The following is a 26454-nucleotide window of genomic DNA, read 5'->3' on the forward strand; positions in this document are numbered from 1 at the left end:
AGCCTCAGCCGGACCCGGGGCATCAGGCAGTAGCCCTGACCAGTGGAGGAACTCAAAAAATGCTTTTAGGGTCGGAGCTGGAAAATGCCAGAGCCACAGTTTGACGGAAAGTGGTTTATTGCTTTTAGAACAAGAACTTTTGTTAGTGAACAACAATGGTTAGAACTTGAGAACTTTCCTGTAACAGTATCTTGTCAGCTGACGAAGGAGGCACTTCAACAGAGCGAACTCCTGGCGTGCAACAAGGCATGCGACAAGGCACGCGACAACGGGGCACAGCCGGGCTGTCCCAACACGCCCCGCTCGCCCCTCAGAAGCGGGGCTTGCGCCTGCGGCCGGTGTACAGGGTGTCCGGTCTGACCTCCCTGTGGCAAGAAAGTCAGAGCCGTCTCAGAAAACAAGGACCAAAGAACCCCCAAGACCCCTACAAATGCGAGGGAGCCGTGAGCAGCCCAGACCCCGTCCTCCCCCGCAGCCTGGCCCGGCCCTCACCTGCCCTGCCGCCTGCGGCGCGCCTTCTTCTCCAGCACCCACTGGCGGCTCTTCCTCACCAACCCGCGCCTGGCCATCCTGTGCGGGACCCTGCGCGGGAGGGAGATACCGCTCTGAGGGGACGGAGGGGACGGAGGGCACCACCTGGCCCCAGGCTCACCCACGCAGGGCACCACGTGGCTCCTCCCCGAGCCGGTGGCCTCCGATGCCCCTTCCATCACAGAAGTCCCCACGTTTACACCCCCTTCCCGTCCCCCAGTGATCTTCCCGGGGGGCCGAAGCGGTTTCAGAAAGCCAGCAGGTGGGGAGAAGCCCCCCATTCCCTCCCAGACGTGACTGTGGTAGCGAACTACCTGCTTCCATGTGTTCACTGGGGAAGGCGCGGAGCCCCGCTACTTTTGGGGCAACACAGGCCCAGATCGGCTCCCGAGAGCCTGGCACTATCCTAGGAGAGCCAGAGGCCCCGTCCCCGGTGCAGCCACTTGAGCCCCTCGTGTGGCTGTGGGTCAGCACGCCTGGGACAGACCACGTGGGGGCTCCCAGCAGCTACAGGTGTCTGAGGCCGGAAAACGAGGCTGCCAGCTTGAGGCAGCCCCGACAATGACCCTCCAGGGCTGATCTTGGCCTCTAGCCCTGGCTGAGGAGAAAAGGGACCCCTCACACAGCCCCTGGGAGAGAGGCCCTGAGAACAGGGAAAGCCTTTGCCCCCCCAAACCACATCCCCAACCGGCAGTTGCGATCAAGTGGCTTCCAGAATTCCCACCACGGAGGGCTGCTCGCCATCTGCGCTACCACCATTCCCCGATCACCTGACCGCCGACCCGGGATGCCCCATGGCGGCTGAGAGCCAGCCTCGGCTCTCAAGAGCCCACGACCGGGCCATGGCGGGGGCCAGCCACGCCAGGCGGAGTGCGTGCAGAGGCCCAGCAGCTGCTGAGGGAGCGACACGGAAGGAGAAGCAGAGTCTGGGAAGAACAAGACGGCTGCTGAGGGAAGTGGGGGTCTCTACAGGCAGAACGTGGGGCAGCACCCAGACCTCAGCGCCACGGGGCGGGGGGCTCTGAAAGGACGGAGCAGAAGCTTAGCGGACAGAAGAGTCCTGTGCGCCCAGGACTAGAAGGGGAGGGCGCCCAGTGGGATCCTGCGTGTCAGAAGCCCTCGTTCCCTCCTTGCCTGAGGGCCAGTCCACCGTAAGACCCGTCTGCTACTACTTCTCATCTGTTCTCACCTAACAATGAAGTCAGAATCATCAAAAATAACCAAGGGACGCCTGGGTGGCTCAGTGGGTTAAAGCCGTTGCCTTCAGCTCGGGTCAGGATCTCAGGGTCCTGGGATCAAGTCCCGCATCGGGCTCTCTGCTCAGCGGGGAGCCTGCTTCTCTCGCTGCCTCTGCCTGCCTCTCTGCCTACTTGTGTGTACTCTCTCTGACAAATGAATAAACAAAATCTTAAAAAAAAAAAAAAAATTAGGGGCTCCTGGGTGGCTCAGTGGGTTAAGCCTCTGCCTTTGGCTCAGGTCGTGATCCCAGCGTCCTGGGATCGAGCCCCGCATCGGGCTCTCTGCTCAGCGGGGAGGCTGCTTCCTCCTTTCTCTCTGCCTGCCTCTCTGCCTTTGATCTCTGTCAAATAAATAAAATCTTTAGAAAAATAAAAATAAAAAATAAATAAACCAACCAGTCTGAGGCGCCTGCATGGCTCAGTCAGTGGAGCACGTGACTCTTCGTTTTGGCTCAGGTCACGATCTTGACACCAAGCCCCACTTCAGGCTCTACACTCAGTGTGGTCCGCTTGGGATTCTCTGCCCCTCCCTGCCACTCCCGCTCTCTACACACTTACGTATATCAATACACAAGTAAATACATTAAAAAAAACTACTCTTTAAAAAAAGTATCTCAGAATCTCACTTGGTTTATGGGCAAAGAGCGAGCGTGTTGTCCCTTCAGGAAGCAGGGGGCAGGGACAGAAAGCGAGCTCGACCCTCCGGCGCGTGCAGGCAGGGGCACAAAGAAAACGGGAGTGCGCCCACGACCGGGGGCAGGAGCCTGAGGCACCGAGCGCAGACCGGGAGGCAGCTGCCACGTGGGGGCTGGAAGGGCAGGACCACGCCGCGGGCGCCTGGAGGAACGACGAGCTGGGGCGCCAGCCATGAGCCACAGCAGGCACGACGGGACAGAGCCGTCTGGGCAGGCGAGGCGGTGCGTGCCCCAGGCCAAAGGTGCCGAGAGGAAGTTGGTCGGAAGCGGCAAATGCCACAGGTGGGCGGTCGTCGGAGCCAGAGAACCATCAGGAACAACAGGGACAGGAGAAGCGTCAACCATTCTCCCAAGGACGATGGCCTCCCGCTACCCCTCACTCCAGGCTGAGGACCGCAGAACTGGAGACCGTCCCATGGCCCGCGCCGCGCCCGAGCACACCCTCGCTCTGCTCGGCGCGCTGCCCGGCGGCCGGCTCTCCTGCTCTGGAAGCCGACGAGGTGACTTAGCGCGCGGCGTCTCTGGACACCCGCCTGAGGACAAGGGAGCCGTGCGCGGGCGGAGGGCGCTGAAGCAGGGGCGGGTCCTCCGTGAGGTGGGAGAGGGCGCCGCTTGCTGGGAGCAAGGGGTGGGCCCCACGGAGCAGAACACGTCCCGGAGAGCCCCCCAGATCCCCGTGGGAAGGGGCTGAGGAAGTTCAGGGACCCGATCCCAGTGCGGGGGTCCCAGGGGGTCAGAGGGCCCCGGCCTGTGGCGGACACAGGGACCCACCAGGGCTCTTGGGCACTGCGGCCCTCCTAACTCACTCATGCTCGCCCACTGCTCCTCTTGAAGACGCCGTCTAAAACCTGGGGGCTTTTCGCTCCCGTCAACCACGACAAAGAAATAACCACCCTTGCGGCCTTACCATCCATTACCCAGCCAGCGAACCCTGGACACTGCTCACGGACCAGACCTGCTCGGACATCAGGGACACGCCAGCGGTCCCCGGGCTCTCCTTCCGGGGGGGGGAGACACCCGACCACCCAGGAAGCAAAGGCGCGGGCTTCAGAGCAGTGGAAGGCGGAGGGAACTAGGATAAGGAGAACTCAACCAAGGACACTAGGAAAGTGCCAAGACAGAATCGCCCTTTGTAGAAAATGAGGGGAAAAGGAAAGGACTCGTCCTGCCTCGGGGTGGAGAAATTCAAAGGGGCAGGGAGGCCCGCGCAGCAGTGTCTGCACCAGGCAAGGGCGGCGGTGGGGACTCAGGCTGGGGAGGGGGTCGCCGTCTGCACAGACATGGGCGCCAGCGGCAACAGGACTCGAAGGACTGGCGGGAGTGGACGTCAATCGACAGGACCGGGGAGGGGAAGAGCGGAGGGATGGAGTCTGGGGGTGGACGACCAGAGCCTGGCTTGGCCCCACACGTGTGAAGTCGGGAATGGACACTCGGGGGGCGGTTCGGAGGCTGGAGGCGGGGTTGAACCCGCAGGCATCAATCTGGAGCGAGGAGGCTAGGGCTGGAGGCTAAGGCACCAGACAGAGAAGGGGTCCATGCTGGGCGCGCCCCAGGGTGCTCGGAGAAGGAAGAGCCAGCGAGCCGAGGACCAAACCGGGGTAGCCGGTGGGGGGCCGGGTGAGGAAAGCGTCAAGTGAGCGAGAGGCTGCGTCAGCGCTGACGGAGCAGGGGGGGTTAAGAGGACAGGAGAGCGCAGACCGGGCAGCAGCCACAGATTTGGCAGGACAGAGGCTGCTGTGGCCTTGACCACAGTGACCGGTAAGGATACGGAGGCAGGAGTGGAGAGCAGGAGTGAGAGAACAGGGCGGCGCAGCAGGAGGCAGGTGTGATCGGATCCACGGGGGAGCTCCCACGCAGGGACGGAGAGCGGTCGTTGGGGGTTCGGGACAGACTGCGTAGCACGTGTGCGAGCGGATGGGAAGGAGCCCAGAGAGTGGACAGGAGCATGCAGGCGAGAGGGGATGGGGGCGTCCAGGACGCAGGTGGAGAGGGAAAGCAGAAAGAAGGCCGTGTGGCTGGCTGGGGACATCCAGCAGGGCCCCAGCCGCCCAGCCTGAGGCGGGGGCAGGCTCAGGCCTGGGAGGGCTCCCACTCTGTCACCACTGTGGTGCCACTGTCCCACTTGGACCTGAGAGAGCTCGCGACAGTGGAGCGCCACCGCCTTCCTCCTGCCCCGCCTGCCAGCCCTGGCAGCCGCGAGCTCCCGCACCCGAGGCAGCCCGCGCAACTGTTTTACCTCTCACTCGTGAACTCGGACTCCCTGGTCTCCTCTTCGTCATTGCTCTCGTTCAGGGCCTGCGGGGACCAGAGTGCTCTTAGATCGTCCTGGCGGGCTCCACAACTGCCTGTCCCACCCCAAAAAGGCCGGGCCACCCAGGCCTAAGCCCTTCCAAGGGCTCAGCCCCACAAGTAAAGAATCCTAAGGCCACGAGCCTGCAAACTCTGGGTCCCTCACCTTTGGCAGAAAGGTTGAAGGCCCAGAAAACAAGCAGAGGTAGAACCTGAAACCAGAAAGTAGAGTGAGGGCTGGGCTCAGAAAGCCTTCTTGGGGGGAGGGTGCTGGGGAGAAGTCCTCAGGCACCCTCCCTCCCACACACAGGTGCAGAACATGACGGCCCTGGGGACCCAGCCCCGCACGCCTCTGGCCGGCTCATCACCCCAACTTCTCGGCGCGGGCAGCAAGCGAGGCCCCAGCACTCACTTCTTGGCCTTGGCGCTGTTGGGGAAGTCCACCACCACGCCACCGGTGAAGCCAGCCTTGGTGGCCTGGGTCGTGATGAGCTCCAGCTGAGGAGAGAACAGCAGCGAGTCAGGCCAGAGGCTGGGGGAGCAGAAGCCAGTCCGCCCCCAGGATGGACTGTGCCCAGGAAAACTGAATGTCTTCATCGGACTCTTCCCAATTGAGTCCCCAAAAGCTACACAAAGGAAAAGGCAGGCTGGAACCAACAATCCCCCCAATCCTCTTTCTAGCCCAGGGATCCATCTCCCCCGCTCCCATCTCAGGGATAAAAGGCCACCAACAAGGAGGGCAAACTGGTTCACGTGAGGACTGGAGACAGCTCCCCACTTCTCTTTCAGGATCTGTGCCTCTATTCCTCAGCCCCACGGATGACACTCCACAGGACAGCTTTGCTGTCCTCTCAAATCGTCCCCATTTTCTGTACCTTTGATTACGGGAACCAGAAATAGCCTGTTAACTCTAACACGTGTCTGTTGGAAGACAAACATCCTTATCCTAACCCCCTGCCCAGATACCACTACGCTCTTCCCTAGGATGACGGGTCATAAAACATGGCATCAGGGGCCAGAGGATCCCCTCTCAGAGGCTCGCTCCCTAGTTCCCCTACCAGTGAGCAACAGGTTCCTTGTTCTGTCCCCTCCCAGCAGGAGGGCAGGTGAGTGGGGAGCAGGACAGCTTCTGGGTGCCCCCCCTTCCCTGCCCCTCTAGGAACCGAGGGGCTCACCTGCTCTGAGTTCTCAGGGTACAGCTGCAGGACAGCCCGGGCTCCACGGACCTGCAAGCGACAGAAACATCACTCTCCTACAAAAACACCATGGGCTCGGGGCCCGACGCTTCTCGGCTCCTTAATCACTCAACATCTGGAGCCTCACTAGCTACACGACACTGTTCCTAGGGCCTGGGATACAAGCTGGGAAGAGAGTGAGCCCCGGAACTTGCGGAACTCACGTTTTAGTGAGAAAGGCTGCCAATTTACAGTCCTGATTTAGTGCCAAAAAAAGAGTATTACAACAAAGAACGGTGAGTGCCAAGAGACTGTTGGGTTTACTTTTGGTTCAAGGAAGGCCGCTCTGAGGGACACCTGAGCAGAGTCCTGAAATGTAGCGGGTGGGGAGCTGGCTACACACAGGACGGAAACCACTTCAGCAGAAAGGCCAACATAAAGGCCACCAGAACCTCGGATTAACTCCAGCGCGTGTGTGACAGAAACCACATGCCGCACAAGCCCAGCCGGCCGCCTGCAAAACCACCCGTCCTAGGAAAACCAGGATGAGGTGGGGAGATGAAGGAGACCAAGAAACACCTACGTCCGTTCAAAAAAGTGAAAGAACTCATTTTTCGGACTTAAAATCTCAAACTATCTTCTAATCCTGTAACACAAGCAGAATCAACACTATCAGTTACGAGGACAAGGTAAAGCTTAACAAAGGCTCCGTGATAAACCACCACCCCGCTCCCCATCAGAGCATTAGCAGTAGGAGAGGAAGGGTGGGAGTCAGAGGATGCGGGCACACTGTGAGCCCTGAACACGAAGTCTCTGTCCTCGCTCTGTGGACTCCATGCCCCCAAACCAACTTCCGATCAAAATACAGTGCAGCGGGGACACAGGACCGGTGATCGGTCTCCGATTTTGATACCAGCATCTTCGATGCTTCGTTAGGAATGTCAGACCACTGAGCTATCCTCTTAAGACTAAAGACCTGGACAGAAGTAACCATAGTCAAGTCCTGTCACCCGTCTTGGGTCCAGTGGTCCCATCCGAAGGGCTTTTCCTGGCGCGTCAGTACGTGCAGGAGGGATAAGCAGCCAGCCCAGACTGGGAGGAGAGCTCTACTCACCAGCACCGAGTACAGAGAAGAGAAGAAGCAGTAGAGGCGCTTGGCAGGGACGTCCGACTTCTTGTTTGCGTTACAGAGCCACTGTACAGCAGAAACGCTGAGAACGGAAGGGACGCCGTCAGGAGAGGGACCAACACGCACTGCTCCCTCCACCGCCTCCTTGAGGCGCTAATATCAGCGTATCCTGCAGCCCCAACCCTCCTGCCCACAGTTCTCTTTCTGGGCATGTGCGGATGCGCTCCAGCTCACCATTCTACAACAGGACAGAAAAGGGTCAACAGGAGGCCGGCACGGACTTCCTTGCAGCCAGTCCGAACAAGTATTTTCTCAACCTTGCTTCTCCACGCATCTCGCATTTAAAACTACACGGCATGTCAAGGCTCTCTGCCACCTGCCCCTTTCATTCCCTTCCTCTGACCAAGGGAAAACCCCTTTATAATACTTAACACAAACACACTCATTCACCCTCCTCAGTCGGCTCCTTTAACTGTACTCACCCGGCGTCTTCACCATCCACAGACCTAAAAGCCTCGAGCGCCTATTATAAACCCCTCTCAGGTAGGTCCCCCTTCACTGCTGTGCACACACATACCCACAGAACCCCAAGCCCCGCGGTCTGTCCAAATGCCTCTCCCAGCTTTTACTTCCCTCTACCTCTCTCCTGGGTCAGCGCCCCTCACTGCCTCACTTCTTCAACAATGTCGCTTCTCTCCTCTTAAATAATCTTCCCAAAACATAGCTCTGATCTTGTCACTCCCCAGCTGCCCACCGACTACTCAATAAAGCCCACACTTCTCAGCAGAGTTTAAAAATTCCTTATTCTTCCCACACGAGCTACCAGACTCCTTTCCCCGGCCTCTTCTGTCCCTTTGTTCACACTGTTCCTTCGCTCAGAAACCCTCGCCATGACTATCCACATTCCCCGGAGCCTTGAGGGCCCAACCCAACCCCTCCTCCTTCTAAAGGCTTCCTTGTATTCTCTGGCCTCTCTTCACCACTGTGGGGGGCTCCACGACTCCCCAGTCACACTCCACACTCGACTTCGTGTTTAGTTGTGTGGGCCACGTCTTACAGCGCCTAATACACCATGGAGAGTCTTAAAAGCTACGTAGTTCCACAAACTCCACAAACGTTTGGTACCATGTCCTACACGTAAGCAATGCCAAAAAAGTAAGAAGTTTGCCATGCCGTCTCTAAAAAAACCAACAATAAATAACAACTTACTCCTCAAACATACACACCTGATCGCTGGCCTTCAGTTTTCCACAGCTTAAAACATCTCACCCAATCATTACTAAAAAGCCACTGCCGTCCTTGAAACATGGTTTCTCCCCAGTCTTGTTCCCAGATGTAAACTAATCCCGAACCCTAAAAAACATCTTCAAATCCAAATTTTCCTGCTCACCCAGATCCCCACTGCTCAGGCCACAATCACAGGAAGAGGCATCCCCCCGGGGAAGGATTAAGGTTATGACTTCTTCCTTATCCCCTACCTCCACCCCATCAACAACACAGCACACGAAACAGTCAACAAAACTTGACCACAGAAGACAAACAACTTCACATTTCAGTCATTTCAATGTTCATGTTATCAAAATACTACGTAAATGTCCCAAACTTCACCCTGGCAACCCAGAAAGGGCCAAACCACTGAAGAGACTGGAAAATTCTGGGCCACTCTCCGCTGCAGAGCTATTCAAAAAGAAGGCGACAAGATGGCTGCTGGCGCCAACAAGATGGCCACTGGCACCCACAAAATGGCTCCTGGAGGTGAGAAAAGACCACCCCTCTGCCCCACCCCCAAGTGGACAGAGGATCTATACCAGAAGTACCTGAACCTGGCAGCGTAAGATGATCAAAGAACTAGACAGCTTCAAAATACCAAAAAAACCGACATAACTGGGGACACTGGTCTAACCTGGGGATGTGTGTTTTTAAGTATCCCGGGTAACTCTGCAGCACAGCCAATTTGGAAAGCACCGACCTGCAGGACTAAAAGCAGGACGCAAAGACTCTTCTCACCTGATACATCCATCGAAGGAACCTGGTTTGAAGGGGATGCCCTGGCCCATGTCCCCCAGAAGCAGGTCTCCCTCAGTGTCTCGGTCCAAGGCCGCATCTACATGGGAGAAGAGAGTATCAGGGAAACAGACGATGCCCACTGCTCCACACTCACGAAGAGCAGTCCGTTCCAGGCCTAAGCAGGACAGACTTACCCAGCATGGCAGGGCTGATGTCGATGCCTACCCAGTAGTGCCCTTCATCCGAGAGATAATCTCCACTCAGCCCAGAACCACAGCTGGAAGACACAAACGGGAGCTCAAAAACGTGAGCAGCAAAGACACTCCACTACCACCTGGACAACCTCAACTGGGCCCCAGGATCTCACCCAATATCCAAGAGGTAACAGGGCTGACCCTCGGGCAGACAAAGGAGCTCCAAAGCTCGCCCAGCCATCTTGGTCTGGACATCAATCATCCGTGAGCTGGGAAGGCAAAAAACACAAACAAGCGATTAAAAAATTCTGAGCTAAAACATCACCCGGAGCAAAAGAAAAAAGAAAAAAAAATTTAAAAAGGCAGACAAAGAGGAAAAGGAACAATCCCCCTGAGGTACTTTCCCTGTCACCATACTCAACTATTTAAAAGTGACCCCCAGGGCACTTGGGTGGCTCAGGTCATGATCCCAGGGTGCTGGGATCGAGCCCCATATCGGGCTCTCTGCTCAACAGGGAATCTGCTTCCTTCCCCCCCACCCCCTCTCTGCCTGCCTCTCTGCCTACTTGTGATCTCTCTCTGTCAAATAAATAAATAAAATCTTTAAGTCAATAAATAAATGTGACTCCCCAAACCCATATAATATCGCAACAAGTTTTTTTGGGGACACTAATTATGACTCAACCAGTCGCAATGTTAACGTGAAGGGAACAAATCACCGAGATGACTAATCATTGGGGATTTTCAACTCAGTGAAGTTCTGATGTGGTTGTTACTTAAAAACACACTTTCTGGGCACCTGGGCAACTCAGTCGTTAAGCATTTGCCTTCAGCGCCGGTCATGATCTGAGGGTCCTGGGATCAAGCCCCATGTTGGGCTCCCTGCTCTCCAGGAAGCCTGCTTCTCCCTCTCCCCCTGCTTGTGTTCCCTCTCTTGCGCTGTCAAATAAATAAAATCTTAAAAAAAAAAAAAAAAAAACAAAAACCCACCACACATGTTCTGCAAGAATTACCCACCATAGTTGCTCTGTTGTGTAAGGCTCAACAGTGCACAACAAAAGTCTCTATCGGGCGCATGGATGGCTCAGTGGGTTAAAGCCTCTGCCTTCCGCTCAGGTCATGATCTCAAGGTCCTGGGATGGAGCCCTGCGTCGGGCTCTCTGCTCAGTGGGGAGCCTGCTTCCCCCTCTCTCTCTGCCTGCCTCTCTGCCTACTTGTGATCTCTGTCAAATAAATAAATAAAATCTTAAAAAAAAAAATCTGTATCCTATTGTCTATGAGATATATAGTGCAGGCCACGTAGGACCGTGATAACAATGAAACACGTAAAATTAACTGTAGTAATAGTTTACCCAACCCCGTGTATCTGATAACATGCCTTCCTTAACCCAGTAATACTCTAAACATTTCAACACGTCCATTTCCTTCATATTAAGTAATTCAAACTGAGTATTAGTTCAGTCGATGACGACCACTAAGAAAAACCGGGTCTCTAGTAGATGGGTCTACCCCAAGACCAGGAGAGAGAATCCCACAGAGCTTTGCAGGGGGGAGAAAAGTTTACGCCGCTGCGTAAGGACAACCGGGCCAGAGATTTCTGCCGACCTCCTGGATCTTGGGCTCGAATTTAAACGGGAGCAGAGAACAGTTCTCTCTACAGCAGCGCATCAGAAAAGGAAGGCTTGCGGGTCCCTGTTCTAGCCCTCCACTCTTCCCCCCTGCGGACCCCGCACCCGCAGTTCTTCGAGAACCTAAGACCTACAGACATTCTGTGAATACGCCTTCCTTCCCCTCAGCAGCACCCACCGCCCCTTGCACGCCCCCACGGCCCCTGCCCATTTTACCCCGCGCTTCCAACAAGCGGTCACTTGAAACTCTGAAAACCACCAGGAGACAGCACGCAGCACCCACCCCCATTTTAACGCTACTTGACGGAGGCCCGGAGGATTCCGAGCTTTATTTAACGCTGACTTCCCCACTGTCCAGAACTGGAATCAGTCCTTGTCCCTCCCTACCCCCCGAAGCCCCCCAATCCTGCGCGCTTTCCCAGCCATGCCCGCTGTTGGGTCAACCTGCCGTTTCCCGACCCCCCGACAACATGTGGGCTCCCCTTACTTTCGCACGTATTTCCGGGCTTCATTCTTGTCGTAAAACTGCGGGAGAGAAAAAGAGAAGAGCAGCAGAGGAGGAATCAAGACGCGGCAGCCCCACCGGCGGAAAGAGGGGTATGCGCCGAGCAAAAGCCTCTCACCAGCTCCGGGGGCCCGCCGTGCTCCGGCCTCTTGCCGCGAAACGCCATCTCCACGCCTCAGCCTCGAGACTGGAATTGACGTCCCGGAAATCCGCCTTTTATGTCATCGGCCCCACGCCCGCCTCTTAACACGCATGCTCCGCCCCTCTCCCCGCCTCCGGTTTTACTCGATTGGCGACAGGGCAGACGCGCTGCGAACAACGCACGCCTCCCATTGGCCAGTTCGTCTTGCACCGCCCGCATGTCCCAGCCAAGATGGCAGCCAAGCGCGATCTAAGGTGTTCGCGGCGGTTACTGTGGAGGTTGTGGCTGGTCCCGACCGGTCCACAGAACCCGGGATCCGGCCTGGGCCTACAAGCGAGGACGTACTCCCAGGGCGACCGCCCATACTCGCGCACCGCGCTCTACGAGCTGCTCGGCGTCCCCTCCACGGCCACGCAGGCGCAAATCAAGGCAGCTTACTACCGGCAGAGCTTCCTCTACCATCCGGACCGCAACTCGGGGAGCGCCGAGGCTGCCGAGCGCTTCACGCGCATCTCCCAGGCTTACTTGGTGCTGGGCAGTGCCAGCTTGCGTCGCAAGTATGACCGCGGCCTGCTCAGCGACGAGGACCTGCGCGGACCTGATGTCCGGCCCTCCAAGGGGCCCGCCGGCGATGACCGCTCGCCCCGCGCCCGGCCACCTGCCTCTTGGGCCCACGACCGCGGTCAGGCCGCGGCGGGCGCCAGCCGCACCATGTTCAACTTCGACGCCTTCTACCGAGCGCACTACGGAGAGCAGCTGGAGCGCGAGCGGCGCCAGCGGGCCCGGCGAGAGGCCCTGCGCAAGCAGCAGGAGGACCGGGCCAAGAAGGGCTTCCGCTGGGACGAGACCCGAGACACGACTTTTGTGTTCCTTCTCCTCACAGCCTTCGTCCTCATAGGCTTTCGTTTTTAAGCGGAGAGAGGAGGAGGACAGGGGAGCCGCCCCAGCCAGCCCCGAGAAAATGGCCTTTCCTGTCTTCTTGAACCCTTTGCCTTCGGTAGTCTACCTCTGCTGGGGTCCGAAGGAGCTGCCTACCCCCGCTTCTTCCCCGCCCACCCAGCTTAGCCATCCGCCGGCCCGTCCCACCCCTACGGTCCAGGGAAGAAGGCTTTTCGATGCCCAAGAAAGAGGCCCCGAGAAGAAGAGTCCCGAAAGCCCGAGAGTGAAGGGTTTTCTGGCGTCCCTTGGGTGCCTGCTTCCAGAGGTTGCCTTCCTGATGTTGTCAACTTCTGGAACGCGTGCTCTGGCTTTATTGTAAAGCTCGGGGCAAGCACTGTCTGCTCCTGCCCCACGTTCCTACTGTGGGGCGCCGGTGTAACCTTGAACCGTGCCATGTGACCAATTGTTGGCTGCCAAAAGAAAAATTCTGGGGTTGTACGAACCTTGTCTTTCTGTGAGTTCCCCAGCCACAGGTGAGACCTGATGTAGGGTAAGAGTGGGATCTTTGGCAACCTTGCCACTTTGGGATGATCAGTCAAGCCCCACTCCCCCTTCTGCTGGTGCCATGTGGGAGCGGGAAAGCAAGGTCACAGAGCATAAGGGACCAGAGTGCCTGTCTGTGATCTCAGAGAAATTACTCGGTGGCATGACCACAGAGGAACAAATCATTTTGCTCTCTTGAGGTCTGTCACACTTTATTATCCATAGTTCTAATGGGTTCAGGGATTAAAACCTGATGTTAGCAGAGTCAAGTTTATCCTTGGGACAGTGTGCCTGTCTCCTGGGCATTCCTTGGCCAGCCTGCCCCTTGCTAACTGTACAGTCCTGTCCCTTCCCCGAAAGACAGCAACAAACTGGAAATTTGAATCCAGCAAACTGGGATGGTGGCCTGTCCTCTTGTTTAACCTCACAAGTCAAGTCCTTGAAACCTGGCAGCTTGAGCGTGGCGTCGACGGTACTTGTAAGGGAGAGCAGGCATGTGGTGGAAACTTGGTTCTTTATTCAGAGCTGGCTGGGGCTTTTTTCTCTCTCGGTTTCTAAGTGGAGCTAAGCAGTTGGGGTCACCACTTGGCTGGAGCTGTAGTAGTCAGGCTCTTGATTCTGTGTCCCTGATCGTGGTGTGGGGTGGGGGAGGTGAGGGGGGCTGTGAGAGTTCAGCTGCTCAGGTGTTCATGCACTGGGGCTAAGTGTAAAGCTGTAGGATAGGGAAACCTTTGCAAGAGATCTACCACAAGAGTGAGGACAGAAGTGTAGGTTCTAACCCAAGCCAGCGGTGCTTTGGTATATTAGTAAGAACTGCTCTTGAGAAATCCTAATAATTAGGATAAGGCCACAGCCAGTTGAAATTGGTGTCTCAGAAATGATTTTGATTTTAGCCTCGGAGGTTGGGGCAAAATCTTTGGACTTTGCTATAACCATACGATTCAGTGGTAAAGATTTGAGCCAGCTTTGGATTCAGACCTGGTAGGTTCAGTTAGCCTTGGTTTGGGGGGAGGGGCAGATGCACTTTTAGAGAGAACATTTAATGTTACTATGTTTCATATTTGGAAAACAAGTCCTTCTTGGAATACAAAAAACGGGAAGTGTTCGGCTTGGTAGAATGTGCCAGAAACCAGTGGTTTGCAACCAGGCACCTGGAGGAATAATGGGAGTGTCTTTGGGGCATGATTCTGTCCGAGTTTCTATCAAAAGGGATTGGGGTTCTTTGGGGATTTGTAAAAGCACTAGTGGTCTGTAATAGCTGGGACCTTTCTCATGGGTGGCTTTATGTAGACCCCCCGAGTTTGTGTTCTGTCCGTGAACGCCAAAGCTAAAAACATTCCCTGGGGTCCCAGAACACAGAGGTATATAGGAAGTTCCAGAAGGTTGGGGGAGGGGCAGACCCTATGAAACTTCTGGAACATTCCATGCAACTCCAGGCAGAGTGGTCAATAAAGTTTACTAATTATCCAACTGTAAGACTCTCCTTAGGCCTTAGAACCAGGCTTACACTACTCTCACAGTGCCATCCTGCCTGCCTCAGGTGTTTTGTTTTCATTTTGGTTTTTTAGCCCAGAGTGATCTCTACTCTCCCTAAGATGGAGTCTGGGCCCTTTATGGAAGGGGAGATGTGTGGGAGACTTTTTGGAGGATCCCCAAACTGGTCCCTATCATATTTCCCCCCTTCCCACCTTTCCCCCTTCTCCTAAGACGGCCCTAAGTTGTTCCTTTCTCAGTTTCTTACCTCCCCTACGGAGGAGAGGCTGAACCAGGCCGGGGACGTTATCCCTGCCTTCTAGAGGCTGCTGTCAAGTTCCAGATAGTGGAGGAAGGCTCAGACATGTTCAACTCCAGTCCCTCTTCTCCTTTTGATCACAAACTAAAACTCCCGCGAAGGCTGGACCTAGGACAGGAGAAGGGTAAGAGCAGCCCAGCCTGCCTCACGCTGCGCTCGTTGGAGTGGGCGAGTACAGTATGGAGTGGGCGAGTACAGTATGGAGTGGGCGAGTACAGTATGGAGTGGGCGAGTACAGTATGCCGCTGAGAGGCGCTCACGCGAGTCCTGAACACGGAGACACGGACAAGACAGTAGTCAAAGGTGTCCTTGTGTAGGCAATTCTGATACTGTCTTTGGACTCGATCAGGACTTTATTTCTCCTGAGCCAAACCTTGCCCTTTGTTACATTTTTTAACTGCTGGGGAACTGATCCTTTACAGATCCCAGCGCTGAGGGAGTAGGATTTCTTGCTTCCCTTCTGAGGTTCTGGCATTTTGTTCACTTGGTGCACCTTTCCTTCCGTAATGATCCTAGCATGAGCCAAGATGAATACAGATAACCTCCCTTAGACCAGGGAGCTGTCCATTTGGTCACTAAATATATAACGTAATGCACGCACACACACAGTCCTTACGGTCGCAAGCCTCGGCACCAAGGATGGAGCCCAAGTAAATGGCCACCATACTCGTTTTGGGGGAAATGGCCTCAGGGTGAAGGTGGCATATCTCAGACCTTTCTGGAAGGTCACCAGATCGCAGGAAGAGAGACTAGAAAGTAGTGGTGTTCCTTCAATCCACTGTCTTGAATTCAGTGCCCTAGAGAAGTGGGCTCTATCCTGGTCTTTACCTCTTCTCCATGCCTCAGCCTTGTGACAAGATCACACACTGCCACCTGCCATGATCAGGATCCTAGGAGAAAGCCTGCCTTGCCTGCCCTCAGTACCTTGGTTCTCAGGCCAGCTTGTGGGCCTGGTGGCTGTAGGGTTTGTGCAAAGCAGTTGAGGGTTCCTCTGTTACTGTGTGAGGATGACCGCGAGACCTGAATCTGGGTCCTCGTGGTGAACTTGGATATACTGAGAACGCTCAGTGCCATAATCCCCAAGCAGCAGGTGCAGAGAGCACTTGCTCCAAGGTCATGGTCATGGTGTCACACAATCTATCTCTTACGGCTGGGGTCCTGTGCGTTCTCCCTCCCATCCGGCTTTGGCCCCTACAGTATTCACACCCTCAGTTCTGGGAGGGGGCTTCTGGTAGACAAGGCAAGACCTGTTTCAGGAGGACCAAGAATGCGCTGCCGCTCGTGGTCCCAGAGGCCACACAGCCAACCTGTACACCGTGTTTCGCTCTGGCCGGCACAACGTCTTCAAAAACTTCAGCCAACTTTCAAAACGGGAGACTGTATAAAAAACTAGATTTCTGACTTCTCTCAAAAAATGAGAAAACTTGCCGCCCTTGCGCTCACTTCCACACTTGTACTAGCACCTGGGAAAAGCTGTTAACATCTGCCTTTTAGGGAGGACGTGGCTCCCGGGTTCGCGGCACGCCCACCCACAGAGGGGAAATGTAAAAGGCCGTGATCTACACACTTGGCCATTTTGCTCATAATAGAGAAATGCTCTCTATGCTCCTTGTCTATCAAGGAGGGAAAAAGAAGGGACCGTGCATTTTTTCCAAAAAACGGGAGAGGGTGTATTTCTTTGTGGAAATGGGCAGCTTTGCCCTTTTGTGAGCCTCCTAGCCGAGGCAACCCTTTGAGCTTGCAGACAACGTATGTTGTTACGAGAGCTCACGCTCTAAGCGTAAGTAAGTCTAAACCTTATTTTCATGTGAGACAAGAAGGATCTTTTGAGAAGTCTACAGCAGTGGCAAGGCCCTGGACAAAGGCAGGTACCATCAATTCCTGCCCTCGATCATTTGTGTAAAATCCTTGTATAAATTGGAAGAAACCAACAGGTAGTCCAGCTTGAACCATTTGTCTCTAGCCTTGGAAGTCAGGGACAAGTTGTTAGCCCTGGCTCTGCACTGACCACACCACAGTTCAGTAGTAAAGATTTTAGCCCACTCCGGTTCAGGCCTGCTTGATTCAATAAGCCTTAGTCCCTCCCCGCTCCTCGGTTATGTTTTATATTTCAGACATAAGGGGGGAAGCTTAGGATAATGCCCGAGATAGCGATTCTTAAACAAGGATGTGTACATAACAGACTTTCTTAAAAGGGCAGGAACTCTCTGTTTTTACAAAAAGGGATAGAAGTTTTGCTGTTTGGACAACTTTTTGGTTTTGGTTTGTAAAAAGCCCTGGTGGTTTGTAATAGGTGGGACCTTTCTCAGGGGCCCATTGATGTAGACTCTCAGGTTCTCTCTCACAGAGGATTGAGCTCAGGGACATTCCCTGGGGTCTTGGAACCTGGAAACAGAAATTTCCAGAAATTGCCAAGTGGCAGAGGAAGAGCCCAGACTGGCTGGAACCTTCCAGAGCCTTCCAGAATATTCCATGTATCTTCAAGCATGAGGGTTAATGAAGTTTATTAACCATCCATCTCAAAGACTTTCTCATGGCCCAGAACTGAGCTCACTCCACTCTGTTGGTATCCATACCCACCAGCCTCAAGTCTTTTTCATGCCAGAGCTGAACACTAAAAGGCCTTGTTCCCTACCCTTCTAAAACTGAGTTTGAGCTCTTTAAGGAAGGTGAGTGATGTAAGACCCGCAGAAAGATATCATCTGGTTTGCTTGAGTAATATTTTTCTCCCCTCCCAGCCCGTCCCCTGGGGTTGGTCATTCCTTTTTCTTACCTGTTCTGGGGTGGGGAGGCTGAATGACTAGGGAGTGCACATTAACCTCTGCCTTCCAGAGGCTGCTCGCCAATTCCCGCTAGTGGAGGAGGGTTCAGACATGCCCAATCCCAACTCCTTTTCTCCTTTTGGTCACAAATCCACAACCCCGGAAGCAAGGCCCAGCTATGGAAAGCCAGGACAAGAGGGGCCCAGCCTGCCCTAGGCTGTGCTGAGAATGTGGGAGGTCTTCAGAGTAGTTCAGTCTTGTCTCATGTCAGGCAGGTACCTTGTGGTTCTGGTGTCCCTCAGCCTCCAGCAGCTCAGGGGCTAGCAGCAAGGACAGCAGGAGAACCAAGGCCAGTGTGGGGTAGACCTTCTCGAGTGGACACTCTGCACAAGCTTTGACTGCACCCCTAACTGGTATACCTCTGTCTAGACCTGAAGGGCTCTGGAAAGTTCAGATGGGCCAGTCCCTCCGACCGCTGCTGAAATCTCTCCAACTCCACACGGGCACTGCTCGCTCATTTTTGTGGACGGACCCCATCCATCCTATGGTTTCCACCTACCGGTCTTGACTCTGACCTCTGGCTCTACACCTCTAGCCCTTTGTGGGTTCGGAGGTTAATCCTCGCACCTATCTCAGATGGCTCTCAGCTCCTCGTTGTGGGATTTAGGCCCAGTCCCCGTTCTCATTGTGTGCTTTAGGGACATGCCCAGGAGACCAACGATGGTGGTTTGTAACGGGGGTGAGTCCCTCCTACAGTATAAAACTTGAGTGAAGAATAGAGCCAATGCAATACTTTCCTCTTTCTAGATGGTTCTGTCCCATGGACCATGATCACGTTCACTTCTATAGCACTCTGCCTGCCCCCTCCTGTTTGCCAGACCTTCCAGGCCTCCCCGCCAAACTGCATTTCATTAGACTTGACCTAAGCCGACCCAGGGCCTGTTCCCGCTCTCCCAATCTCCTCTCCCACCCTCATCGCCTAAGCTGGTTACCGAGTATTCACCCTAGCTGAAAACATGACCTTCAGCCTCACAGAAGCCCCTCCACCCCTCACGGGAGGTGGTCATTCAGCAGGCCAGAGCAGGAATAGGTACCATCCCGACTGGGCTTACAAACCCAGGAAGAGAAGGTGCATACAGGTGAGGCGGTTGGAGAACAGTGATGGAGCAGAGTGTGCTTCTGGCCACAAGAGTTAGGAAAGACTCCCATGGGTTGGTAGTCAGAGAAGGCTTCATGGAAGAGGCAGCAGCAGTGCTGGACCTGAAGGACAGCTAGGCTTTGGGGGGGCAGAGAGGAAGGGAGGGCGTCGCAAGAGCTCGGGTGTGAAGGCTGCGAGAGCAGAGTGGCTGGTTGAGGGAGCAGAGACTAGTCGGGCACCATCGTCATCCTCATCATCACATTTATTGACGGCCCCTGGGAGGTGGGGCTGGGGACAGAACATACAAAGACAAGGACCTGCCCTCAAAAAGGTTCCATTCTAAGGAGACGGGGACAGAAAAATACAGAATGGTCTTTCCTGGGGATGGCCCACTCGCATCGGTGCAGGTCAGGAGCCCCTGGCCTACCTTGCCCCAGGGTCTGGAGCGGGAGTGGGGCACAGAGTAGCCCCGGGGCCATGGTGTCCCTGGCCCCGCAGCTGGGGCCTGACCACCTGGCTCCTAGGCGGTAGGCCCCAGAACTGGGGAAAGGTAGGAGCAGGATGTGATGGAAAGCGCTCCTGTCGGTCTTGGCATTGTGCTAGCCCAGTGGAGTGGAAGGGTGCAGTCAGGCCCCCTGGGGGAAGCAGGCACCTTCCGGGCAGGGGGGGGGGCCCAGCAGGAAAGTTCTTTCATTGGAGCTGGCCCATTACCCTGGAGGCCCCAGCCAGGGAGGAAAAAAAGGCAGCGTTTCCTCAGCGCCAGAGGCACCCTGCCCACCCCACCTCCGGCCTCTCTCTGGACATCTTCTAGGTGACCCTCCTCCCCAGCTCAGCCTCCAGGGCCAGGGCCTGCCTGAGGCCAGGGGGAGGGGCCTGCCCCTCCCCCCACCCAGACAGTGGGGGAGGAGGAGGAGCCACAGATCAAGTTTGTCTGGGTCCCCCACTGGGGGGCCATACCCTGGATCCTACCGGTGGGGGGGCTCTGGCTGCGAGGGCCGAGGGCTCAGCAGCGGGGCCGGGCCAAGGGGGCACCCAGGGGAGCCCTTCAGAGGGGGCACTGGGCGGGAGTCCAAGGGAGGCAGGCTCCGGGGCACTGCTGGCGGCCCCCGGGCGGCCCCGGTGGGCAGGACGGCTGCGGCGGGGAAGGGTTTGGGGGCGTCTGCGGCAGCAGTGGGGGCCGGCTGGGCTGACCGCTCCCGGCGCCGCAGCAGCTCCTGCAGCTTCTCCGCCTGGGTCCGCCTCAGGTGGGCGAGGGCGCGGCCGCGCTGGAAGGCGGGCAGGAAGGCCTCCAGGCTCTGCTCGCCCAGCAGCAGCTGCTCCATCTGCTCCTGGGATGGGAGGGCGGGGACAGTTTGCGAAGAGCCCCGCCAGACACCTCTCCCCCTCTCACCCCGAATCTCTTCCGGGGCGCCCACCCCACGGCTGGGAGATGGGGCCCCTGACTTCTAGCCTGGGCCTGCCTGGGACTTGCCAAGGGACTGGGGATGCATGTCCTCTGCTGGGTAGAAGAAGAGGCAGAATCAGAGATGGGGACACACCTGGAGTAAACTTAGGTGTCTCTCATCAAGGCCCCCCTCTGCTACCTCCTGGGACTCCCTGAGCACTGTGCTCCCAACCCAGCACGGAGAAGTTCGTCCCAGCTCCTCTACGGACCCAGTCTACACTGTCCTACGCTGAGACGTTCACAGCTGGGGAGGATGAGCCTCGCTGTCCAAGGTGGACAACTGGACAGCAGAGTAGCAGGCTCTCCTGGGGCCAGGCACTCAGGGAGGGCTTCCTGGAGGAGGGGCTCTCAACGCTGCAGTGTAAGAACGAAGGAGGGGGGCGATGATAGGCTGGGTCTCCCTCCCTGCCATCCCCAGCCCCGAGGCCCCTCCCCTCACCTCAGCCTCCTGCTCGGCCTCTTCCAGCTCAGCCTGCAGCCAGCCCAGCGCGCAGTGAGGGCTCCAGCGATGCACGCTCTCCTCTGAAGGCCACAGAGGGACAGAGTAAAGAGCACCTGCCTTCAGGGCCCGTCGCCCAAGATAAGCCAGGCCAGAGACCCAGGGCCTGATCCTGACTCTCCCTGACCCTGTGTGTGACTCTCTGCTTCTCTCTGGTGCCTCAGGGTCCTGCCCATGGGATCAGTTTGTGAACCTACCCCAGGGGGTCTACCCCAGTCCTAGCACAAAAGAGGAAGCAGAGGCTTTGCCCCCTAGAGCACCCCAGGGCAGCTTTTCTTCCCCTACTCAGAGCCCCCTTCTGGCTTTTCCAACCCAGTTCTACTCCTGGACTGCTCATTTCCCCAACTCAGTGTTCCAGGAGCGGCACCCCTAAGACTTGGCCAGGGAGGAGGGCTGCCCAAGACCTGCCCTTCAGAGCCTCGCCCTTCCCAAGCCCAGCCAGCCAGAAAGGCAACGGCGCCCGTCGCAGGCGGTTCTCCCAGGTGTCCCTCACCCAGTCGCTGCAGCTTGTCTGCACAGCTCTCGGCCACCTCTCGAAGCTCCTGGTACTTGATGGCCAGGGCAGCCCGGCCCATCTCCAGGCGGGGCCGCAGTGCCAGGTTCTCCTTGGCTAGTGCGTAGTTGGAGGCCAGGCATGCCTCACGCTCCAGCTGCAGGCCCTGGAACTGCCAGAAGAGCCGGGAGGCCCACTCAGGGCATCTGCCCAGATCCCCCTACTGCCCCCCCCGACCCAGGGCACAGAGCCCAAGGGCCAAGCCCTAGGCACCCCGCCTTCAGGATGGCCGGCTAACAGGTGGAGGGACTCCAAGAGGCCAGGACGGGGCTTTGCCTTGAGTTCGCTCTCTGGGCCTCAGTTTCCTCTTATACAAAGTGAGCAGAAAACAGCTACCTTCCGGGGTTGTTGTGAGCCCAAGTAAGGAAAACGATGACCGCCTCCACAAATGTTAGTTAATTTTTAATTTTTCAATTAATATGTCTGCTCAGGTCCCTGAGGAGTCCCCCGCCCTCCTCTGTCCCATTTTCCATGCATGGGCAGCTTCCCTCTTGTTCCAGGCCTTTGTCTGCTTCCTCCTCAGGTGTGTGTGCCGAAAACATTCCCCCCTGCTCTCACTCTCCAGAGTGATGTCTTCGCCCTGTCCCCGCACAGTACCCCCCCTCAAGCCACCCTCGCTTCCCTTTGCACCCCTCCTCCTGCCCTCCAGTGGAATCCCCACACCCCAGGGGATACACACCCCCTTCTCCTCCCTGATCCCCAGCACCTGCTCCCAGCTTCTCCTTCTCTTGCAGAAAGCAGACCCCCTTTCTCTCCGGGCTCTTGAGAATGCTTCTTCCTTCTGTCTGTCGGAGGGCCAAGCCCCCCTCCCTGGCCCTGGAGAACACACTACCCTCCATCTGTCCCCTGTAGGATGCACAGGCCCCTCCTGTCTGCCTCCCTCCAACAGACACTTTTCCTTTCTACCCCCTACGGACAAGCAGCCCGGGCCTATCTCCCGTGAAATATACAACTTTCTCTTATGGTGGCCTACGGAATTCACGCCTCAGCTTCCAGTCCCCCTCCCCAACGGAAGCCACAAAGCCCCCTCCGGCACCCCTAGAATGCAGACGCCCCCCCAGAGGTCCCCCCAGGTGTCAAACAGGCCCCTAGTTCTCCCCTATGGAAGGCGCCTCCCCTTTCTGGCCCTACAGAACGTGGGTGTGCGAGACAGGGCCCCCCACAACACAGCCAGACCCTGTCCCCGGAACACACCTCCCCGGAGCATCCGCTGGAGGACACGCCTCGCGGCCATCCCGGGGGTGCACGGGCGCCTCCCCGGGTCTCCCGCGCCCCACCCGCCCCAGGCCGGCTCCGGGCGCCCCCTTCCCCGGGGGCGGCTCCGCGGGGCCCACTCGGACGTGCCAGGTTCCCGCAGCCCCGCGGCCCGGCCCGCGCGGCCCTTCGGTCGCCCGGCAGGTCCGGCAGGCCGCGGCCCGTCCCCCGCGCCCCCCGCCCGCGCCCCCCGCGCTACCTTCCTGCTGAGCCGCACGATCCGGTCCAGCTTGGGCTCATCCTGAAGCAGGTCCCGGAGCTGCCCGGTGCTGAGGATCCCAAAGCGCCCCGGGCTGCCGGGCTCCGGCCCCGCCCGCGCCGCCCGGGCCCGGTACATGCCGCCCGCCCGCGCCCCCAGCTCGGCTGCTGGCTCGGCCCGCTCGGCCCGCTCCGCCCCGGCTCCGCTCCGCTCCGCTCCGGCTCCGGGATCCGGCTCTGGCTCCCGCCGCGCTCGGCGCTCCGCCGCCAGAGGGCGCCCCGCCCGCTCTTAAAGGGGCCGCGGCTCTGGGGCTGGGGGTGGGGCGGGAGGGGGCGGGCCGCACCCCTGGCGGCCCCGGCAGAGCCGCGCCTCCCGCACCCGAAAGCTCGCGGCAAAGCCATCCTCCCGCCGCCAGGCGGGTATACCCGAAGCCGTCAGTCTCCGCACCCGGTCTCCGGCCGTCATTCACCACGCCCCCCCCCGCCCGGGCGCGGACGCTCCCACCCCAGGCGTTTACAGTTTGCAGGGCTATTTCACATTCCTCTCTTGGATTCGCACAACAATCTCCCGTGTTTGGCGGGGCGCCGGGAGCTTCTGCCCTGTTGCTAACTCGGACGAGCCGTGTACCGCCCCAAGACTCAGTGTTCTCTTCTGTAAAATGGGGCGATGACGCACACCCTGAGGATCGGAGCTAGTGAATGAGGAGGGTCTTACACGCAGCCAGTGAATACCCAGTGCGAGTGATTGTTCTGCCAGAGATGGGGGAGACAGATGCACACAGATGATGTCATCTCCCCAAAGTCACATTACAGGTACACGATAGGCGGGCTCGGTTCTTCCTGCCTGTGCAGTGTGCACGGAGCACGTGGTGCCTCTCTGTGCCGGGCACTGGGCGAGGCTCCGCGGGGGCATGGTCTCTGCCCTCAGAGAGCTCTCGGATTGAGGCAGAGAGTCACATTCTCAGCTTCCCTTCGTGCAAGGGAGAATGGCAGGTGTCACCACGGGATGTCTTCCTTTGTGATTCCCACGTGATGTCAGGTAGCTTATCTTCAAGCAGTGCCAGGGTCCGGAGACAGACACTCAGAGATGAAGTCACTTGTCTAAAAATCAAGCAGCAGTGACTGGAGCTTGTTCCAACTCACTGCACTGAGAAAGCGCAGAGGTGGGACCGGGATAGTCTGAAAGCCTCGCGAGGGGTAGGGGTGGGGGTGGGGCGAGTGGGGGGAAGACACCAGCAGAGGTGATATTTGAGCTGGGTTTTGAGGGATGAATAGGAGTTCTGAAGCTGAAGAGAAAAAAACAATGAACCCAGAGAGAACTTCATCTGCCAAGGAGTCTCCCAAACCAGCCAGCGCACCCTGGGCATGGCAGAGATAGGTGAGAAGGAGAGACAAAACGGACTGTCCATTGGAGAGGTGCCCGATGGAGTCGAGCAGACAGGCTTGTTGACAGACTCTGACGACAGTTTTCCTTCCACATTTTTAAAAAAGATTTATTTATTTATTTATTTATTTGACAGACAGAGATCACAAGTAGGCAGAGAGCCTGATGCAGGGCTTGATCCCAGGACCCCGAGATCATGACCCGAGCTGAAGGCAGAGGCTTCAACCCACTGATACACCCAGGCGCCCCCTTCCACATTTTTATGATAACTGAAATTTGATTTTCCCCTTCAAGACTCAGCTGGAAGACCACCACCTCCAGGAAGCTGTCTCTCCCTCTCCAGGGTGGGTTGTGCACCCCTCTCTTCTGGGCTCCTACAGTCCCTGCTGTCTCTCCACCCTGGTCCTGGCCACTAGCAAGAACACCTCTGCACTTTCCAGGTTCCTGGTTATGATCTCCCTGGTTCTGCTCTGCCTCCTCAGGACCCACCATTTCCTCTAAGCTTCCAGAGTGCTCCTAGACACGCCCCCCTACCTGCCCTGCTTTACCCCTTCCTCCTCTGGGCTTCCCGAGGAGGCGCTGCTTAGATCCCATGGGAGACGCTTGCCTCAGCTCGTCCCCTTTTTCTTGCCAGTCCCCCCTCCCCCTTGCTCAGTGGACCCTCTGTTGAAGCCGCCCAACAACACACCTCGTAAACCTTCCCCACACTCAGACCCTCGCACCCGCTCCTGCCCTCTCAGGAGATAACTCTGCCACCCATCCCATGGAGAAGCTCCCACCAACTTTCTGCCTCACCACTTTGGGTTTTTTCTGCATCTGCCCTGGAGTCCTTCCTTCCCCGCTGCGTCCAGGAAGAGCAGCCCCCCTTGTTCCAAAGCCAACCCAGATACCTTCGCTATGGGTCTCCCCTCCACCTGCCTCCCCCGAGATGCCTTGACCCAATCTAGTAGTTATGTCTCGCTTCCCGTCTCTGGCCCTTTCACCTTTCATCTCTGCCTCTAGACTGCCCCCTTCCTTTCACCACCACCCCCAATATTTTGAAGTAACTTGGGGTGGACTGAGTAGTTGTGTATCCTCCCCCCAAATTCATATGTCACAGCCCGAACCCCCAGTGTGATGGTTTTTGGAGGTGGGCCTTTGGGAGGTGATTGGGTTTAGATGAGGTGTGAGATTGGGGCCCCGTGATGGGATTAGTGTGCTTATAAGACGGGGAGGAGAGACTGGAGTTCTTTCTCTCTCGAGGACACAAGAAGGTGGCTCTCTGCAAGCCAGGAAGAGGGCTCCCACCAGAAGCCCCAGCTGCTAGGACTTTGATCTTGGACTTTCCAGCCTCCAGAAGTATGAGAAAGAAAAGTCTCTATTTAAGCCACTCAGTCTGTGGAATTTTGTTTCGGCAGCCCGAGCAGACTAAGACATCCCCGGTACCCTCACGGCCCATTTCCTCACCCTCCTTATTCCTTGACTCAGGCTGACGTCACTCCCCTCTCACCACTTCCAGGGCAGTGCCCAAAGTCAAGATCATCGGCCACTTCCTTACCACCAGGGCTACTCTCACCGTTGACCACCATCTCTTTCTTGACCACACTGCGGTCAGAGCCCAGACATTTCATCGCTGTCGGGCAGGTGAAAATTAAAAAGTCAGACAACAGCAAGTCTTGGTGAGGGTGGGAAGCAACAGGCGCTCTTATGCCCTGTGGGTGGGAGAGAGAATCCATTCTTCCTTCCAGAGAGCAGTCTGACAAGCTCACGATTCAAAGACACCCCCTATCATACTACCCAGCTCTTCCCCTCTGGCCACAGCCTAAACCCCAGAAAACTGTGAGTGTGTTACTTTACAAGGCAAAAGGGACTCGTCTGTATCAGATAGTCCAATAGAAATAAAAACAACAAAACAACAAAAAACGAGGCAAAAGGGACTTTGCGGATATGATTAAATTCAGGGTCTCCAGATGGGTGGGGGGGATGGTCCTGGATCACCCAGGTGGGCCAAAGTCATCACAAAGGTCCTTATTAAAGGGAGGCAGCAGGGTCAGAATTAGAAGACTTGCAGCAGGGGAATCAGAGAGCCGGAGTCAGAGAGAAGCTCGAAGACACTGTGTTGCTGGTTTTGAAGATGAAGGAAGGAGCTTCACGATAAAGAGTAGAGGGCAGCTTCTAGAAACCAGAAAGGGAAAGGAAATGCATCGAGACTCTGGAGGGAGCGTGACCCTGCCGACACCTTGACTTCAGCCCAGTGAAACCCATTTTGAACTTCTGACTGTCCAGACCTGTAAGATAACAAATTCGCAGGGTTTTAAGGCACGAATTTGTTACAGCGGCGATAAGAAACTAATACAAACTCGTAGGAATTTTTGGTCCTCTGGGCTAGGAGACGAGAATGGGAACGCTCACAGTGGCTCTACTTGTCGTAACAGAAAACTGGAAACAACCCAAACGCCCAAGCCCCGGAGAGTGGCAAAGGAACCAGGGAACCGT

At 56.7% G+C, this 26454-nt stretch overlaps 3 protein-coding genes and 1 non-coding gene across 4 annotated transcripts; 1 reads left to right on the plus strand and 3 right to left on the minus strand.

The window, feature by feature from the left end:
* Positions 1–103: 103 nt before the first annotated feature.
* Positions 104–11587, minus strand: BUD23 (BUD23 rRNA methyltransferase and ribosome maturation factor). Its single transcript, XM_032872435.1, has 12 exons — positions 11510–11587; positions 11374–11411; positions 9432–9527; positions 9259–9341; positions 9065–9161; positions 7043–7139; positions 5929–5979; positions 5166–5251; positions 4920–4965; positions 4701–4759; positions 493–582; positions 104–365 (listed from the first exon to the last, which is right to left on the minus strand). Exons 1-12 carry the CDS (start codon positions 11555–11557, stop codon positions 311–313), a joined length of 846 nt encoding a protein of 281 aa, XP_032728326.1. The 5' UTR covers positions 11558–11587; the 3' UTR covers positions 104–310.
* Positions 1043–1174, minus strand: LOC116876591. The gene has a single exon (XR_004384424.1).
* A 165-nt stretch (positions 11588–11752) lies between the features above and the next one.
* Positions 11753–12909, plus strand: DNAJC30 (DnaJ heat shock protein family (Hsp40) member C30). Its single transcript, XM_032872436.1, has one exon. It carries the CDS (start codon positions 11765–11767, stop codon positions 12443–12445), a length of 681 nt encoding a protein of 226 aa, XP_032728327.1. The 5' UTR covers positions 11753–11764; the 3' UTR covers positions 12446–12909.
* Positions 12910–18887: 5978 nt separating this feature from the next.
* VPS37D (VPS37D subunit of ESCRT-I) lies at positions 18888–22792 on the minus strand. Its single transcript, XM_032872437.1, has 4 exons — positions 22597–22792; positions 21084–21255; positions 20531–20613; positions 18888–19975 (listed from the first exon to the last, which is right to left on the minus strand). Exons 1-4 carry the CDS (start codon positions 22732–22734, stop codon positions 19613–19615), a joined length of 756 nt encoding a protein of 251 aa, XP_032728328.1. The 5' UTR covers positions 22735–22792; the 3' UTR covers positions 18888–19612.
* Positions 22793–26454: the final 3662 nt, after the last annotated feature.

Source organism: Lontra canadensis, unplaced genomic scaffold, assembly GCF_010015895.1.
Source record: "Lontra canadensis isolate GAN:19392208 unplaced genomic scaffold, GSC_riverotter_1.0 scaffold45, whole genome shotgun sequence".
Lineage (NCBI taxonomy): Eukaryota > Metazoa > Chordata > Mammalia > Carnivora > Mustelidae > Lontra > Lontra canadensis.